Source organism: Mycteria americana, chromosome 14 (genome assembly GCF_035582795.1).
Source record: "Mycteria americana isolate JAX WOST 10 ecotype Jacksonville Zoo and Gardens chromosome 14, USCA_MyAme_1.0, whole genome shotgun sequence".
Classification (NCBI taxonomy): Eukaryota; Metazoa; Chordata; class Aves; order Ciconiiformes; family Ciconiidae; genus Mycteria; species Mycteria americana.
In genome coordinates this window covers 17,667,829-17,684,202 of record NC_134378.1, presented here as the reverse complement: position 1 = coordinate 17,684,202, position 16,374 = coordinate 17,667,829, and the positions used below count along the sequence as shown (strand labels likewise).

Genomic DNA, 16,374 nt, shown 5'->3' with positions numbered 1-16,374 from the left:
GAGCCTGGCTTCCTCCTGCCCCCGCTTCCAGCCCAGCCACACCAGGAAGGCTCTGGTTCCTGGGCCAGGCTGGCAGAGGAAGGCGTGCGCAGGCAGATCACGAGTGGGACGGGGAAGAGCAGGGTGCGTGTGCTCGCTGCCGCTAACACGGCGGGCATAGTGCGGGGTATCCGCTGTCGTCACCAAGCTTCCTGCGTTACGGCTGCTGCTGATACTGGCTCTCTGTTGCAGTAAAGAAATCCTCCAAAACGCTCTGCGTGTACTCGAAGGTGGGACGATCCTCCGGTTTGGTCTTCCAGCATCTCATCATAATGTCATACAGCTCCTCGGGGCAGTTCTCTGTGCGGGGCATCCGGTACCCGTGCTCCAGCGCCCTGATCACCTCCACGCTCGACATCCCTGGAGAAGCAGGGCAGGAGAGGTGAACATTTCATGACTCACCGTTTTAAAAGGCAAAAACTGCCCAAACCCAAAACTACCCACCCTTTGGGCAATGTCACTAGGAAGAAAAAGGACAGGTTAGAGGGGCTGGGGAGGGGGAACTCCTGCTCCTGGTCAGGGAAACACGCGAACAACTGAGATGCTGGAGCACCTCGGCTGTAGAAGGGAGTTCGTTGTAGCATGCAGTTTTGTACCCCAGTTGAGCAGATCAGATGGGAATTATAATTGTTTTGTATAAATTTCCACAAAATAAAGGCTACACTTCTTCATCTGCTGAGTCTTTAACGAGCCATTCCTTCCCGTGTCACTGATAAAAATAAGTTAGTGTGACGGCAGAACTGGTACTTCCCCAACAACCCTTTATGCCACCCCACATCCTTCATGGTCGGTTTGTGGCAGCTTTTACTTTTCTTGTACAGAATAATTTCCCATGGAAAAAAGGTACCAAAGAAACAATTAGTGTAAAATACAGGCGATTCCTAATGATGATGATTTACAGATTGTTCGAGCCTTCCCAAACACACCCGGCCCAGCTGTCAGCCCTGAACTGGTGTGCTACTTCCAAACGTGCTTAATCTGCAGGAGGCAGAAAGCCGTGTGTTAGTGCTGCCACACAAACCCGTGAGCCAGGAACCTGCGGTGCGTGCTACCCGCTCTCCCAGGGACGTGCAGTACAGCCTGGGGCAAGTCAATTATCCTCTCACATTAAAAACATGATCCTCTATTTTAGAAACAGAGAGAGACCAGATCTTTTAGAGATCCTGACTACTGTTGGTTTCCCATGGAGCTGGAGGAGCTCAGGACCTCCCTGCAGGATCAGCCCCAAGGCAGTATAGAGAGTGGCTGCCCTTCTCCCCAAAGCAGTGAGCACCCCAAAGTCATCACCACCTGGACTCACTCCGTGGGCTCCCCAGACGAGATGTCCCAGCTCTGCTTTGTGGGAACTGAGAAGAGGGGGCCCACGTCACATCAGGATGGGTTTCAGGTCAGTGAGAACAGCTGGCGTCCACCGGGGACTCCCAGGGAGAAAAATCTTCCTAATTGTCCCTCCTGGGTGAGCTCTTGTCCAAACAGTAGGGGTAGCTAAATGAGTGGTGCAGACTGCTCAGAGCCTGCCCCGTGCTCTGGGCTCCTCTCCACGGCTCACAGACAGAATTGCCATCTTGAGATCCCGTGCACCGTCTTAGAGCTCTGCTCCCAGTGTGAGATTCAGATTTCTCACCATTCCCTCTGTTTTCAGTGATCTGACTTCACGGAGAAACGGATCCCATGGATGGGGCCCAGAAGGTGGAGCATGTCTTTTGGAACCAGATCAGAGGAGGCATTTCACCTCCTTACCTGGGTATGGGATGCGTCCGTAGGTAATGATCTCGGTCAGGAGGATCCCAAAGGACCAGACATCTGATTTTATAGTGAAAGACCCGTAGTTGATGGCTTCCGGTGCAGTCCATTTAATGGGAAACTTGGCACCTGGACAAAGAGATCCAATGGGAAACATGAGCTCTAACCCAAATGCTGAGAAACCGGTGGTGAAATTTGGGGAACAAGAAACACGCAAACAGAAGAGGAAGATGTGAAGCCATGCAAATGAGAGGAGCTTCCCTCATCTGCCCCTTTACACATCATGTCCCTCCCAGGGTCCTGGCCACCGAGGTTACACGTTGATAAGTGGCTCTAAGGGAATCCCACAACCCTTCACCATCTCAGAAAGCGGCCAGAGGCCCCCAGCAGCTCCCCCACCTTCCCGGGCCGTGTACTCATTGTCCTCAATGACTCTGGCCAGTCCAAAGTCCGCAATCTTGCACACCAGTATTGCTGACACCAGAATATTGGCAGCTCTCAGGTCTCTGTGGATGTAGTTCCTCTTCTCAATAAAAGCCATTCCTTCTGCAATCTGTAAAAAGGGGAAAGAGAAAAATGCAAAGAGGCTGTTGGAAATAACACAACCTCCCCAACGTGACTGTTACCAGGAATGGAAAGAGGTTCACTGCTTCTGCCCGGTGCTTGGAAAGGGGGTGAAAGGAGGCCGAGTCACAGCAGGAGATGTGGCCGATTCCCCTGCATGGGAACCGCTCTCCGTGCAGGGAATCCCTTGCAGAAGAGGTCAGGGTTTGGGTGACCAGCCCACCATGACCCACTTAAGCCCATGCGCGAGAACTGGCATCCGAGGAGCCGACGTGCTCACGAGCGAGTGTCTGCGGATGTCCACAGGGCAAGGTGTAACTGCTTCATCCGCAGCCATGCAGACGTGAAGAGGAGTAAATCATCCTCTGTTCAGAGAAGACGCGAGACCGGTCTCCAAATGCATCAACAACTGCTTGGGAGCAGCAGGGAGTAAACTATACTATCCTCTCTCTACACTACGGGAGCCACAAACGGACTTTAATTGCTGCAGTGAGGGTCAGCCAGCATTGCAGGGCTTCCTTGGCGAGGACAGAAAAGCAGGGTGGTGGGTCTCCCGAGGAGGGTGGGGAGGTGCCTGGGGTCTTCGAGAACAGTTTGCGAAGACTCAGTCCTGCCTGGGGGTGGGATGGCTGTGACGACCCCTGAAGATCCCCCCCAGCTCCACCTTCCGAAGTCTCTGCACGCAGCGGCCGTGGCTGCGTGCGCGGCTATTAGCCCCCATCAGCGCAGAGATGACCTGGTGCATGCACAACCAACCCCCAAATTTGTGCCAAATTACCCCAGGCCTGGGTGCTACCAGCATCCGGGAGGGGAAGGGGCCGGAGCAGCCAGAGGGGACGCTCGCCCCAGTCCCCGTCACACCTGCACAAGCCAGGCCAGGGTAAGGTGCAGTTGCTCACAGAGCTCTCCACCCAAAATAGAGAAGTAAACAAGCCCTGCAAGAGCGGAAGGATTATTTCCATGACCACAGACACAGTTTTGCTTGCAGTGACTCAGCCCCAGCACAAGCCTGGGCGCCAGGCTCGCTAGCTGCCTGCCTGCACGCCTGCTGCCTGCACATGAAAGCGCTTCAGCCTTTGGTTCTCGGTGCTGCAGAAAGCCGCCCCTCTGAGCTACGGAGCCGAGCCGAGTGTGCAAGAGCCAGCTTGCTGGGAGCAGATGGCGTGCACGAGCGCACAGCTGACCAGCGGACCCTGGCACAGCCGGCTCGAGTAGCCAGTGACCTGGTCTAAACCCCCAGGGTCTGGCTTTCCTGGCTTTCCTGTTGCACAGGTACCTCTACGAATTATTTCATAGAGGTACCGAGCTTAGCTCAAAGTGTCCCTGGATTCGGCCAGCGCCTGGGGACACTGCAGAAGCAGCAGGGACAGGACAGTGGTTGCACAAACGGTTGCACACACAAAGCTAGATGTATAACAGCACGCTCAGCTGTACTCGAGATCAGCACCTCAAAATATCCCCAAAATGATTTTCACTGAGTCCTCCTGCCCCTCCAGCTGCCCTCCCCCAGCCCGTGGCAGGCAGTTGATTTTAACGAACCACAGACCTCCCGTAGGCATCGCCGTGGGGTAACGCAACACGCCGTGCTCCCTTCTAGAAACCGTGCCCAGCTCAACCTCCCAGGCACCGTGAATGCAGCAAAGCGGCCGGGCTGTAGAGTTCACATGAAGCATACGAAGCGTAACGCTGCCACAGCTGTAAGGTGGGTCCTGCCCCCGGGCACGGCCCGAGCGGGTGTAAGAGCCGCCCTGGAGCACCGCAGCTCGTAGCGGGGTGGCACGGGGCGGGCGTGCGGCCGCGCGGGGTTTTGCGGGGCTTTTGCAAAGTTTGGAGACAAGGCTCTACCACGCGGAGCGTGTTGTTTGCAGGTAACTACCGCATCAGCAGCGATGGATAGAAATCGATAGCTTTGCCATGGCTGCTCCCCGGGGAGCCCTGGGCTCAGATGGGCCACGCCGACCAGCACCTGCGTGTCCTGGAGAAGGGACCGTGCAAACGCGAGCAGCGAAAACAATCTCCGACCCTCACCCCCCGCGACTTCCACGAAACGCAACGGCACTGCGGGCTGCGAGGGCTGCAGAAGCCACGGTGGCCTTAGAAGACACGGATTTCCCAGTTCCTCGGAAGGAGCAGCCTGGCCAAAACCCCCTCGGGCTCCGTGCAGCTCCGGCGAGGCACTGTGCTGCAGTTCACGGGCTAGCGGGGAGGAAGCCACCACTTCTCCTTTCACGTACACCTGCTGCCGTGCAGGCAGCTGGACCCGCGGGGCGAGCAGGGCGCTGGCTGCCCGCAGGCTGCGAGGGCAGCACTGCAGGGAAACCTTGCCGGTTCCTTTCCTGCATCCCCGCCACCCCCAGCGTTTGCCCGTTCAAACAAGGCACTGCCCAAGCCCCAGGTAAGCCCTTGGGCTCCTCAATCCCCCCCCTCGCCCTTCTCAGGGGCAAGGGGGAATGGGAGCGGGGAGCTGGGGAAGGTCTGCTCCCTTCTCACCTGGGCTGAGAAGTCGATCAGCTTCGGAAGCGGCTGCTTGTTCCCCTCGTCGCTCTTCAGGAAATCCAGCAAGCTCCCTGCGGACAGGGAAGGGTGCCGGGGCTGACAGCTCAGCCAGAGCCTGCGCCCACCCTCGGGGTGGCACGGGTCCTGTGGGCAGCGCAGGGTCCCGGGGAGCCAAGCAGGACAGGGACTCGGTCAGGAAACACACCTGACCCCCCACCCCGCTCCCATGGATTGGGCAGAGACGCAAGCCCCGCTGCCTTGGCGAGCATTCCTCCTCATCTGCCCCCTGTCCCCATCCCTCCCTCTCCCAGGGCCGTCACCGCATCCCCCCGCCCGGCACCCTGCCCGGCACCCTGCCCCAGCGCGCTCGGACACGCAGCGGCAGGAGCCGGCCCCGCTCCCAGTGCCCCGGCAGCGGGTGCAGAGCCCAGGGCCAACCCCGGGGACGCAGGAGGGGCTGATCCTGCACCATCCCTGGGGCACCCGGCTACGGCCGCCTGGACTGGCCCGGCCCGGCCCGCAGCGACCACGCAGGGGCTCGGGCAGCACCTTTCTCCATGAACTCGGTGATGATGTAGATGGGCTCCTCCTTGGTGACAACCGCATGCAGCTTCACCAGCTTGTCGTGCTGCAGCGCCTTCATCAGGTTCGCCTCCTCCAGGAAGGCGTCCACAGACATGCTGCCCGGCTTCATCGTCTTCACCGCCACCTTGGTGTGCTTGTTATAGGTAGCTGCGGGGCGGCACGACAGACCATTCCCAGCCTGCCCAGTGCCCAGGCACTGGGAGCACTGGATTTGGGAGCCACTGCAGACAGAGCTGCTGCACGAGGGCGGGAGACCACGCGCAGCCCAGGGCTGTCCCCACACGCCCAGCCCCAAGCTGTCCCTGCATTAAGGCCAGGGCCACCTCCACTTCCCCGTGCTCCTCTCCCGCAGGTCGCTCCCTCCTTGCCTCTTCCACCCCACCATCCCTCCACCTCCTCTCCCACCCCTCACCCTCCCTCCTCCACCATCACCTTCATCTTCCTCCCAGCTGCCTCCCCCTCACTCTCACCCATCCACACTTCTCCGAACTGCCCGGCTCCCAGCTTCCTCTCCAGCACCAGTGACTCCCGAGGGATCTCCCAGGCATCTTTCTCCCAGGGCTTCTGCGGTTTGGGCACGCGGCAGGGGTAGGTGAGCTTCTGGCACAGCCCGTCGCTCTGCCCTGCCGGGGAGTGCCGAGAGCCGTTAGCCAGCCTATCTCACCGGCCACTTCATGCTTCGAAGCGGAGCCCACGACAGCCTCTGTGGCCGCGGGGCACGTCCTGGCACCGCGCACCCCACTGCAAACACTGGGGACACGTCGAACATCACAGCCCAGCCCTGCCGGCATCACTCTGCCCCGCCGGGCGTTACTGCACCGCGCCGGCACAGCCAGGGCACCGGCCTGCCGAGTCCCAGGCACTGCGGGCGTTCCAGGACACCGACACCCGTGGCTGTGACGGCCAGCAAGCTGGGCACCGCGCCAGGGGAGCGTCCGGGAGTCGCTGCACATCACGGCCGGAGCCACGGTGGGAGCCCAGCGGTGATGGGCAGGAGCCCCTCGGCCTCTGCACGCCCCCGGCGGCTGCTCGGCTCAGGGACAAAGCCCTGTGTGGGGCAGGGGGGGGCCAGGCACCCCGGGCTCACCCTTGTAGTGCTGGACCAGCTCCTGCAGCGTATCAAAGCTGCTGCGCGGGGAGATGTAGAAGCCGCCGCTATCCAGCGTCCGGATCTTGTAATGCTTCACCATGCCGCCCTGCAGGTCGTCCCCGTCCCGCACCGACAGCGAGTAGCAGCCTGTTCGGGGAGGGGTGAGCTGCCAGCCCCCACGCGGAGGGCACGTCCCCGCTGCGCCCGGCCACCCCACGCTCGTGGCACACACGGTGCCATCGCCCAGCGGAGCCACCACTGCAGCAGCCATCCCCACCGCGCTGCCGCCGCCCCCTCGGCCCCAGGCACGAGGCCAGCTACATCTGCGCCCCAAACGGGCACGTCCCCCCCGTCCCCGCCGCGGGGCTCGGACATGTGGCAGCACCACAGGCTCCTGCGGGGACACTCACGGCAGGAGCATGGGACTCCCAGTCCCCGCCCCGCAGCAAAGCAGAGCCCCCGGGCTGAGGAGGCATCTCCCGAGCTCCTCTGCCAGGCAAGCGTGGGCAAGGGAGGCCCCTCCGCGGCAGCCGCTCCCCCCCATCGCGCTGTGGGCACCCCTCCGCACCTTTCACCGTCTCGCTGTCCCGTATCATGAAGGACCCGATCATGTTCCCGGGGCCAAGGAGCTGCCGCTCCGCGTCCTTCCGGCTGATGCCCTTGAAAAACCACCTGCAGCAGAAACAAATGAACCAACGAACGCTGCCGGGGCTGGGAGAGCTAAGGCTGGCGTGGGTCAGGGCTCGGGGCAGGACATGGGGCAGGAGCGGGGACAGCTGCGGTGGGGGAGCACGGGGCCGGGATGTGCCACCGAGGGATGGACTCACTCCTCTGTCTCCAGCGAGTCGGCTCGGGCAACGTAGTTGCTGGGGATGAAGCCTTCGCGCCCTGTCGCTAGCGACCGCGCTTGCCACCACTCCCCTGACCTGCGACAGAAATGGCATGGGGTCGGCCCACGGCACCTGGCACTGGGCACCGCCGGCTGCTCCAGGGGCAAATTCCAGAAAAAAACCCCAGCAGGGCCACACGAGTCCTCAGGAGACCCCGGGGCGGGGGGACGCCAGCAGCACTTACTCCTCCAGCACCTTCAGCCGCTCCCCTTTCTGGAAGCTCAGGTCCCCAGCGTGCATCGCCTCGTAGTCGTAGAGCGCCAGCACCACGCTGTCCCCCGAGCCTGCAGCGAGGGAGCTCCCTGGGCACCCCCCCACGCTGGGATGGGGTGCCTGGCCGCCCCTGCCACGTGCAGCCAGGACACCGACCAGGACCCCCGCAGCACCCAGCACCTCCACCTTCATCGTGCCACGGCCACGTCTGGCCTTCGAGGAAGCCCAGAGCTCCCATCCCACCGGGACTGGCAGCACCCAACCCAGGCTGGAGAGGACCTGGCCACGCTCGCCCTGCTCCCACCCTGTGCACCCGCTTGCAGCCCCCCCTGTACCTACCATCCTCGGGCGGGGGCACGGCCACGCTAGGGACATTATTGTTCTGGAAAGCAGGACAGAAACCAGAGAGTGATGTTGTGGGTGGCAGAGACCCAAACCCTACGGGGGTCTCAGCCCCACCACGGCCCCAGCCCCCAGCAGCAGGGGCAGGGGCCACGCGAGGGGCAGCGCTGGCACCGCCCAGTTCACCAACCCCCCCAGCACCGGCATCTCTGCCCCCTCCCAAACACCTTCACTTCTCTCTCTCTTTTTCCAGAATTCCTTAATTCCCACCAGGTTCGCTCTGTGCCTGCCGCAGCACAGCCTGGGCCGGACTCTGCGCTCCCGTCCCACGGCCAAGCCCCCTGCCCTGGGGCACGGGCACTGCCAGCGCCTGCAGCCAGCCCCGCTCTCGGTGCCGGCAGCTCTGGCGAGGAGAGGGGCTGAGCCCCCCGCGATGGCTCGGCCCCACGCCCCCAGCTCGGCCGGCAGCTCCCACTCACCCTCCTGTTGGTGGCCGTGGGGTCCCTCACGTAATGGCCCTGCTGGAGGCTGGGGCCGGGGTCGGGGTCAGTTTTTATGATCTTCTCTTGGACGCCAGCTTCCTTCGACTTCACGCAACCCATCCTGCGGCCAAGGGAGAGGAAGTGAAGCCGTTGCAACAGAGGCAAAAGCCCCGCTCCAGCCCCGCTCCCAGCAGCTCCTGCCCGGCACAGCATGGCGCTGGTACGTGGCACGGGGCCGCAATGCCCACCTGGCTGCACTGCCGCGGGCAGAGAGGTCGGTGACAGCCGCAGGGCGACGGGGCGCCTGGCAAGGGGCGCGGTGGTGTGCCACGGAGCAGCTTTGCAGCCCTTCCCCAAAAACACCTTCCCCAGCTGGGGCTGCGGGCGCTCAGCATCACGGCAGGAAAGAGCCTCTTTGCAAAGCAGGACCCTCGTTATGGAGGGGCTCCCTGGCAGCTCGGGGCTCCCGGCCAGCACCGCCGGTGCTTGTGGCCCCCCTGTCCCTCGGCACGGCTGTGGCCCCTGCGCTACCACGGGTCACAGCTCCCCGGCTGCTCCCTGCCAGGGTGGAGCTGCCTGAACAGCCACCGGCCCAGGGCGAGTGCGAGTGCCCAACTTTCTCCAGCTCCCCAAGGAACATCAGCAGGAAAACGTGCTGCGAGAAGCAGCGAGTGCGGGGGGAAACCCCCACAAAGGCACTTCCCTTGTCCGGGGGAGACCTCGGAACAGAGAAAGGAGAAGGTGCCGGCGGTGACAGCGAAGGAGGAAGCTCAGGGCTGAGCGAGGCCCTGCAGCGTTCACAGCACCGCCGGCCTCGCTGGGGGAGCAGCCGGGCACCAGCAGCACCGCCTCGCTCCCACGGCCCTCGAGGGACGTCACTGCCACGTCCCGGGCACCCCACGGTCACTCCTTGTGCTTCCCAGCGTGCCAAAGCCTGGGCCGGCCCCGCTCCCCAGGGCAGAGCAGGAGCAGCAGCGGTGGCCCCAGACAGGACGTCCCCCTCGCCAGGGTGCCCCGGGCTCAGGCTCGGGACCGGCCGCTGGCAAAGCCCAGTGCCGGATCCATCCTGGCAAAGCCCACAGAGCGCCCGGCTGAAACTCGGCCGCGGCCCATGCCGGCACCACGGCAGGTATTTGCTGTGCCCGTCCCACGCCGGGTCGCAGCATTCGGCCCTACGGAGCACAAACCCCTCCGGGGGGTCCCAGAGTCCCGCAGCCACCCACGCCCCTGGCATCCCTGCTCACCGCCACACGCGCTGACCGTGCGGCCGTGGCTTTCCCGCCGGCTCCTGCGGCACAGTGCCGAGGCCTGCCAGCGCAGGGAACGCCGGCGGGAGCAGCCGCTCCTGGTGCGTCCCACCCCGGAGAGCCGTGTCCCACAGCCCGTGTGGCTGTCCCCAGCCACGGGGACCAGGTGGGATGGGGGACCCCATCGCTCCGAGAGCGCGGCTGCCCGCGGCCCCGTGCCCTCGCTGCCCCGTGCCCTCGCTGGCCGGGCGGGCAGTGGCGGGTCCCCGACCGCCCCTGCAAGGCCACCGGCAGGGGTCACCTCCCCGGGACTGCACCGTGCCCCCCCGGGCCACCCCGCCATCGCCTCCCCACCGGGCACCCAGGGGCCACCGCACCGAGCGGAGCCGGGCCGGGGCCGGGGCCGGCACGGAGCACGGAGCACGGAGCAGCGACGGCTGGCCCGGGGCAGGGACGGACCGACCGACCGACCGGGCTGCCCGCGACCGGCACCGGGGCTCCCCCCGCCCGACCCCGCCGCCCTCGGGGCTCCGCGCACAGCTCCGCTCTGCTCTCACCTCCGCCGCCGTCCCGGGGCTCGTCCCGGTCCCGGTCCCAGTCCCGGTCCCCGTCCCGGAGCCGGGGCTGCTGCCGCCGCTGCGCTCTACCCGGCTGCGCGCCCACCGCCCCGCCCCTCCCCGGTAAGGCCCCGCCCCTCCCCGGTAAGGCCCCGCCCCTCCCCGGTAAAGCCCCGCCCCCCTGGGCCGTCCCGGGGCCGCGGGACCCCCGGCTCCGCTGGGCCCGCCGGGGCGGGCGCGGCCGATACCTCCCTGTACCGGCCCCGGGGGGCCCAAACCGGGACGGGAGCGGGGACCCCCATCACGCACCGAACGGGACCCCCCGGTCCGAGCGGGACCCCCCGGCCCCAAGGCAGCAGAACCAGCCTTCGATGCGCCCGTGCTGCCCGCAGGGACATCCCAGCCCGGGCCGGCCCCGCGGGGACCCCGCTGCCGTCGGGGTCACTTCTACGTCCTCCCAATGGGTGCCAGAGCCCTTCTCTCTGCCCCCGGCAGCCCAGGGGGATTTGGGTCTGGGCACCCCAGAGGGACCCCCGGGCTGTGTCCCCCCCCGGCGCGGGGCCGTGGGCGGCAGTGGGGTGAGCGCAGGCGGGCCACGCTGCGAGCCTGGTGCTCTGTCCCCAGGGAGGAGAAAAGAGGAAACCCTCGAGCACTGCTCCGTGACGGGGTGCAGGGCAGGGGGGGTGCAGGGCAGGGGGGCTGCAGGGCACGGGGTTCATGGGGGGGCCATGGGCTTTGCTGTGTCTCTCCTGGCCCTGGTGTCCCCATGCCAAAGGTCCTCCCAGGCCCCCCTCCAGCCCCACAGCGCTCCAGCCTTTGCTCTGGTTCACCCAGAGCACCCCTCAATTTGGGACGGGGACGGCAGCAGCAAAGGGACCCGCGACTCCGCCGTGACACCGGCCGTGGCGGGCCGGCAGGGCCGGGCCCAGGCCCTGCTCTGGCTCAGGGGCTCAGAGGAAGCAGCCAGGGCGGCAGCGCTTCGCCTGCAGGAGGGTTTGCATATGTAAATTTTTTAAGAGAAGAAAATAAGTTGCTGCCACTAGCCCCAGCACCTGCCTGTCCGAGCACCGGCCAGGGGCTGCAGCGCCGTCCCGCAGCCCCCATCGAGGGCCAGTGGCCGAGGGCCATCGGCCGGGGCCAGCTGGCCGGCGGGGAGCGCAGCCCTGTCCCTGGGCGATGGCAGGGCTGCAGGGCGGCGCTGCAGGAAGCCGGGTCCCGGGGCAGGAACTTCCTTTTGTGAAACACCCGCGGCCTCGCAGCTGGCCGGGTGTCGCAGGGACCTTCGCTCACGGGAACGGGGGACGGCTGCCCGCGGCGTGGCCTGCATCCCAGCGGCCCCCGGCCCTGCCCTCACGCCGGGGTGCTCGGCAGCAGGACGGGGGACGCCGCGCCGGCAGCCCCGGCTCAGAGCATCTCTCGGGTGCTTTCCTGGCGGGAGCAGCCGTCCCTGCCGCTCCCCCATGTTGGAAGGCGAATGCTTTACCGGGGTGCTCCCGGGCCGGTGGCACAGGCAGCAGCGGGTCAGCTGCGGCCACTAGCCCCCCCATCCCAGCTGGCCCCCCACGTTGCTCTGAGCTCCCCGGGGTCCCACGCTGCCGGGAGCACCCCCCCGGGGCCAGCCCGGCACAGCCGGGACCCCCCCGGCTCTGGGAGCAACCTTTGTGTAGCACCGGGGTGGACAGGGTGCCTAGCCCAGCAATGGCACAGTGCCTGGCAGGGCTGCGAGCCGCCCCCCCCGCCCCGGCTTGCCCCCCGCCACAGCAGCCCCCCCACCCCGGCATGGCCTTTCCCTGGGGAAGAACCTGCTCCGCTCCCAGCCCCAGCGTTTAATTACAATCTGCAGAAATTACAGCACATGGCGTCGCCGGCCGGGGACGCCCCCACCGCCATGGCTGCCCTTTGATGCCGTCAGCCCTGCCGAGAGCTGCCAGGGTGGTGCAGAGCCCCTGTCCCCTCCCGCGGTGACAAAGGGGGGGGACAACATCACCCGTCCCAGGCACCGGGGCAGAGCTGGGCACCTGGCAACTCTGGGCTTGGAGGTCCAGCACCGCGTCAGCGAGCGGGGAGGGGACCGCTGGGTTTCGGCACTCCCTCACAGGTAGTTGTCTTCTTCCTCCTCCTCCTCCTCCTCCTCTTCCTCGTCCCGCGCCAGCGCCTCGATGTCGTGGGTGATGTCCGTGATCATGCGGTTGAAGGACTCGGACTCGGAGCGCAGGGACCAGCTGTCGTAGCTGCGCACGGCCGAGGCCGACGTGTTGCTCATGCTGCGCTTGATGCGGCCGAAGCTGTCGGTGAGGATTCCGCCCTCTCGGATGCCGATGCTCTCCAGGAAGGTCTCAAAGTACCCGATGTCTTGGTCGGGGATGAAGGGCCTCATTCCTGCCACGGGCACCGTGAGCCTCGGGGTGACCCTGCCCGGGTGGGCAGCGCTGGGGCGCGACGCCAGCCAGCCCCGCCGGCTGTGGCAGGGGGGCTCGTCCCATCCCATCCGCTGCAAGCAGCGAGGTCCCAACACGCCCCGGAGCACACCCAGCACCCCGTCCCCAAGGGGTGCACGGACATCGTTAGGGTGACGCGGTGACAGAGGGTGGCTGCAGTGGGAGCCCAGGCACTCACCCAGGAGGAGGAATTTCCTGCGGTCCCCGTAGAGGCGCAGGAGCTCGGCGCAGTACTCCCGCACCGGCGTGCCCAGGCGGTACTCGCGGAGCAGGAGGGCGAACTGCTGGATCTCCTGTGGTGACAGCTTGTTGCGCAGCTGCGGGGACACAAGGACGGGTCGGGGCTGGGGACACCAGCAGCGCACAGCCCCGGCCCCCCGACTCCGCACCCCACCGGCTGCTCCCCGGTGTGGGGGGGCTCAGACCTGCCCACCGCCCCCCGTCCCCAGCCGCTGGCACCGAGCAGAGCCCCTCGCCCGTCCCCGCGCCCGCACCGTCACCATGTAGTCCTGCAGCTGCTCCAGCCCCGTGCCGCTCTGGTCACTGCCGCTGCAGGCGGTGGCCAGGCTGTGGTGGGACCGGTGGAAGGAGGGCGAGGAGGCGCCGCTGTAATATGCTTCGAAGGTCTCGTGGGAGCCGTTGCTGCAGGAGGAGGGGGGTCAGCGGGTCCCGGCACCCCTCGTGTGCCCGCCTGCCCCCCCCGCTGCACAGCACCCACCGTCGGGCAGGGCTGGGGCATCTCTGCAGCCGGGACAGGCACCCACCCTGGAGCAGGGGCACCCACCCCGGCGCAGAGGCACCTTGCGGGGAGCCAGACTCACAAGGAGCTGCAGCAGCTGAAGTCGGCATCGTAGCCGTACGTCCCGTCCGTGCGGCAGCTCTCGCCTGGGGAGGGAGAGCCGAGGTCTGAGAGTGGGGCCAAGCCTCTGCCGTGGCACCTGCCCCCCGCACTGTGCCCGCACGCCCCTGCCCGTCAGCCCCGTGCCGCCCCGCTTGGCATCCCCGTGCCCGTCCCCGGCCACTCACTCCTGCTGGAGAGCCAGGGCCGCGTGGGCGTGGAGGTGTAGTGGTACCCGGCGCGGTCCACGCACTCGATGCTCTGGTCCCCGTAGATGATCTGGAAGACCTGGCAGATGAGCGCGCAGGACTCCTCGGCAGCATCCTGGAGCGGGAGGGAGCGGGAGTGGGCGGGTGGGTGCTGGCGGGTGGCCACGTGCCGGTGAGTGGCCGTGTGCCGTCGAGTGGCCGTGTGCCGGCGGGCGGCCGCGTGCCCGGGCCGCTCACCCTGTTGGGCACGGCGAGGATGACGAGGTTGGAGTAGGCGTCGGGGCAGGGCTCCTGGGGGTCCAGGGGGTTGCTGCCAGCGTGCCGCCGCTCCCAGCTACCGAAGCCGGTGCCGCGCTCCCAGCTGCCGCCGCCGGTGCCGGCCCGCCGCCGCTCCCAGCTGCCGCCGCAGGGCTGCCGCCGCTCCCAGCTGCCCGAAGGCCGCCCGCGCTGCCGCCGCTCCCAGCTGCCGCCCCGCCGCCGCTCCAGGCTGCCGCCCTGCCGGCCCTCCTGCCCGCCCCGCGCCGCCCGCCAGTCCAGGCTGCAGATGGTGTGCCGCCGCTCCATCGGGCCCCCCAGCCGCCCCCCCTCCGGCCATGAGCCCCCCGGCCGCTTCTCGGCGGGGAACGCCTCGGGCACGCTGGCCGGGGCCGCCTCGGGGTGCGCTCCGGCGGGGACCGGGTCCACTCCCAGGCCTGGGGCAGCGAGGAGAGACCGGGCATCAGGGCGGGGGGGGCTGCGCTGCCCACCCTGCCCGGCCCCCAGACCCAGAGCCTGCCCGGGCTGCCCCATCCCGCTGGCCAGGTGGGAGGCAGAGGGATGGGGGTGGGGGGGGGACGACAGGGGAGGCCCAGAGGGGTTGGGGACAGCGGGGCTGCAGTGGGGCTGGGGCAGGGGGATTAGGGGCAGCGGGGCAGGGGATTAAGGGGGCCGCTCCGTGTGCGGGCTGGAGCTCAGCCTGGCGCAGCCCCGTCCCCGGGGACCCTGCCTGGGGCTGGCAGCTGAGCCCGGGTTTGCTGATCAAAGCGCCGGAGCCCCTGCTCCCCCCTGGGGCTCCATGTGGGGGGGGACGGGGACGGGGGTCGCTTCCAGCCTCCCCTCCTCCTGCCATGAAAGGCAGCCGGGGCTGGGAGCACAGCTGGGACCTGCCTGCCGGGGCAGAGGGGACCCCGAGGACAGGGAGCCCCACGGAGCGGGGACCCCCAGCAGGGAGCCCAAGGCGGTGCCCCCCTCCAGCCCTGGGGAAGCAGACCCCCGCCGAGCCCCTCGGAGAGCCGGGGGGGTAGCGCGGGCTTTTGGGCTCAGCCCGTGCTGCTGCCCCGGCCAGACCCAGCACCTCCCCATCAACCCCCGGGCTCCGGTCCCCGCACGGGGACACCGGGCACTCGGGGCTGGCTGTGCCGCGGCCGGTGGCCCCGGCCAGACACCCGCACCAGTTTTGAGGATGAGGAGGTGCAGGGCGTCATCGCGCAGGTAGGACGCTGCGGCGATCTCGTGGGTGGGGATGCGCAGGATGAGCTCCTCGTTGTCGCGCCAGGTGAGCAGGAGGCAGCGTGCGGAGAGGCTGAGGATGCTGTCCTGCTCCGGCGTCGTCTGCAGCGGCAGCTCCTTCAGCTGCTGCGGGGGCAGAGCGCGTGCCAGCGGCGTGGGGCGCCCAGCGGCGTGGGGCACCTGGCACCCACCCTCTGGGCAGCGCTGGGGGGCACTCCGGGGGCGGGGGGCCTTCGGGACCCCTCTTACCCTGGCCGTGTCCAGCAGCTGCAGCACCTCATCCCGGCTGGAGGGGTTCAGGGAGGCCGTCACCCATGTCAGGTGGCCTAAAAACTGGGGGGGACGACAAAACCCAGGGCAGCCTGGAGGGGGGGGGCTGGGGACAGGGGGCTGGGACATGCGTCCTCCCCACCCCACGGCCCAGAGCCTCCCCCGGAGCACCCACATCCACACGGGCAGGACGCCTCTCCCTGGGAGATCCTGCAACGGGGGGTCCTCCCTGCACCTCCGACCCCCCTCCCTGGGTGTTGCCTGGGCAGGGAGGGGACCAGGACCCTCCTGGCCACCACGGGAGGTGGCTCTCAGCGTGGCGTGGTGGCCTTGACCCCCCTGCCGTGCACAGGCAGGGACCCCGGGCATCCCTGGGGATCCCCCACCCCCTCACCTTCACCTCCTTCTCCACGTAGTCATGCAGCAGGATCTGGGGGTCGATCAGGTAGTCGGGGGGGTAGAGGGGCACCGAGTGCAGCGGCCGCCGGTAGACGCTGCTGCGGAGCGCTGGCCTCCGAGCCGCTTTGGGGAAAACCAGCCGCTTGATGGGCGACACGAAGCCCTGGCAGGGAGAGCGGGCACGGGGACACGTCAGTGCCGGGCACCCAACCCCGGCACCCATGCGCGGGGTCCGCAGGCACCCAGTGCCCGAGGAGGGGCTGGGCACCTCTCTGCTCGCTGACTCCAAATTTTCACCATTTGGGCGGTTCGGGGGGCAGCGAGCGGGGACCCCACCTCTCCCTGCCGTGCCGCAGGAGGTGGTGCGGGGCCCTTTGTCCCGGCATCCCCGTGCGTCTTGCCCACTCCCACCCTCCCGCCAGCCCCCCAGGACACCAGCCCCAGGCCCACGCACCTTCTTCCCCTTCTTGGCCTCGCAGTCCAT

At 67.2% G+C, this 16,374-nt stretch overlaps 2 protein-coding genes across 2 annotated transcripts; both read right to left on the bottom strand.

The window, feature by feature from the left end:
* Nucleotides 1-196: 196 nt before the first annotated feature.
* HCK (HCK proto-oncogene, Src family tyrosine kinase) lies at nucleotides 197-10,347 on the bottom strand. Its single transcript, XM_075517146.1, has 13 exons — nucleotides 10,249-10,347; nucleotides 8,442-8,565; nucleotides 7,960-8,002; nucleotides 7,592-7,691; nucleotides 7,345-7,443; nucleotides 7,086-7,189; nucleotides 6,515-6,664; nucleotides 5,898-6,050; nucleotides 5,392-5,574; nucleotides 4,837-4,913; nucleotides 2,182-2,335; nucleotides 1,780-1,911; nucleotides 197-399 (listed from the first exon to the last, which is right to left on the bottom strand). Exons 2-13 carry the CDS (start codon nucleotides 8,562-8,564, stop codon nucleotides 197-199), a joined length of 1,521 nt encoding a protein of 506 aa, XP_075373261.1. The 5' UTR covers nucleotide 8,565; nucleotides 10,249-10,347.
* Nucleotides 10,348-12,316: 1,969 nt separating this feature from the next.
* Nucleotides 12,317-16,374, bottom strand: CCM2L (CCM2 like scaffold protein). The gene is made up of 10 exons (XM_075517275.1): nucleotides 16,345-16,374; nucleotides 15,886-16,053; nucleotides 15,471-15,554; nucleotides 15,164-15,347; nucleotides 13,971-14,425; nucleotides 13,713-13,848; nucleotides 13,508-13,571; nucleotides 13,181-13,328; nucleotides 12,865-13,003; nucleotides 12,317-12,627 (listed from the first exon to the last, which is right to left on the bottom strand). The coding sequence occupies exons 1-10, from the start codon at nucleotides 16,372-16,374 to the stop codon at nucleotides 12,341-12,343; spliced, it is 1,695 nt and encodes a 564-aa protein (XP_075373390.1). The 3' UTR covers nucleotides 12,317-12,340.

Bases quoted from the DNA above. Each gene is read 5' to 3' on its own strand.
- HCK (XM_075517146.1), bottom strand. From the start codon at position 8,564: ATGGGTTGCGTGAAGTCGAAGGAAGCTGGCGTCCAAGAGAAGATCATA. The intron at 2,336-4,836 runs GTGAGAAGGGAG...CCCTTTTTACAG, and splicing joins TGATCGACTTCTCAGCCCAG to ATTGCAGAAGGAATGGCTTT. The intron at 1,912-2,181 runs GTGGGGGAGCTG...CTCTTTGTCCAG, and splicing joins TGAGTACACGGCCCGGGAAG to GTGCCAAGTTTCCCATTAAA.
- CCM2L (XM_075517275.1), bottom strand. From the start codon at position 16,374: ATGGACTGCGAGGCCAAGAAGGGGAAGAAG. The intron at 15,555-15,885 runs GTGAGGGGGTGG...CGTCCCCCCCAG, and splicing joins ACGTGGAGAAGGAGGTGAAG to TTTTTAGGCCACCTGACATG. The intron at 13,004-13,180 runs GTGCGGGCGCGG...GTGTCCCCGCAG, and splicing joins TGCAGGACTACATGGTGACG to CTGCGCAACAAGCTGTCACC.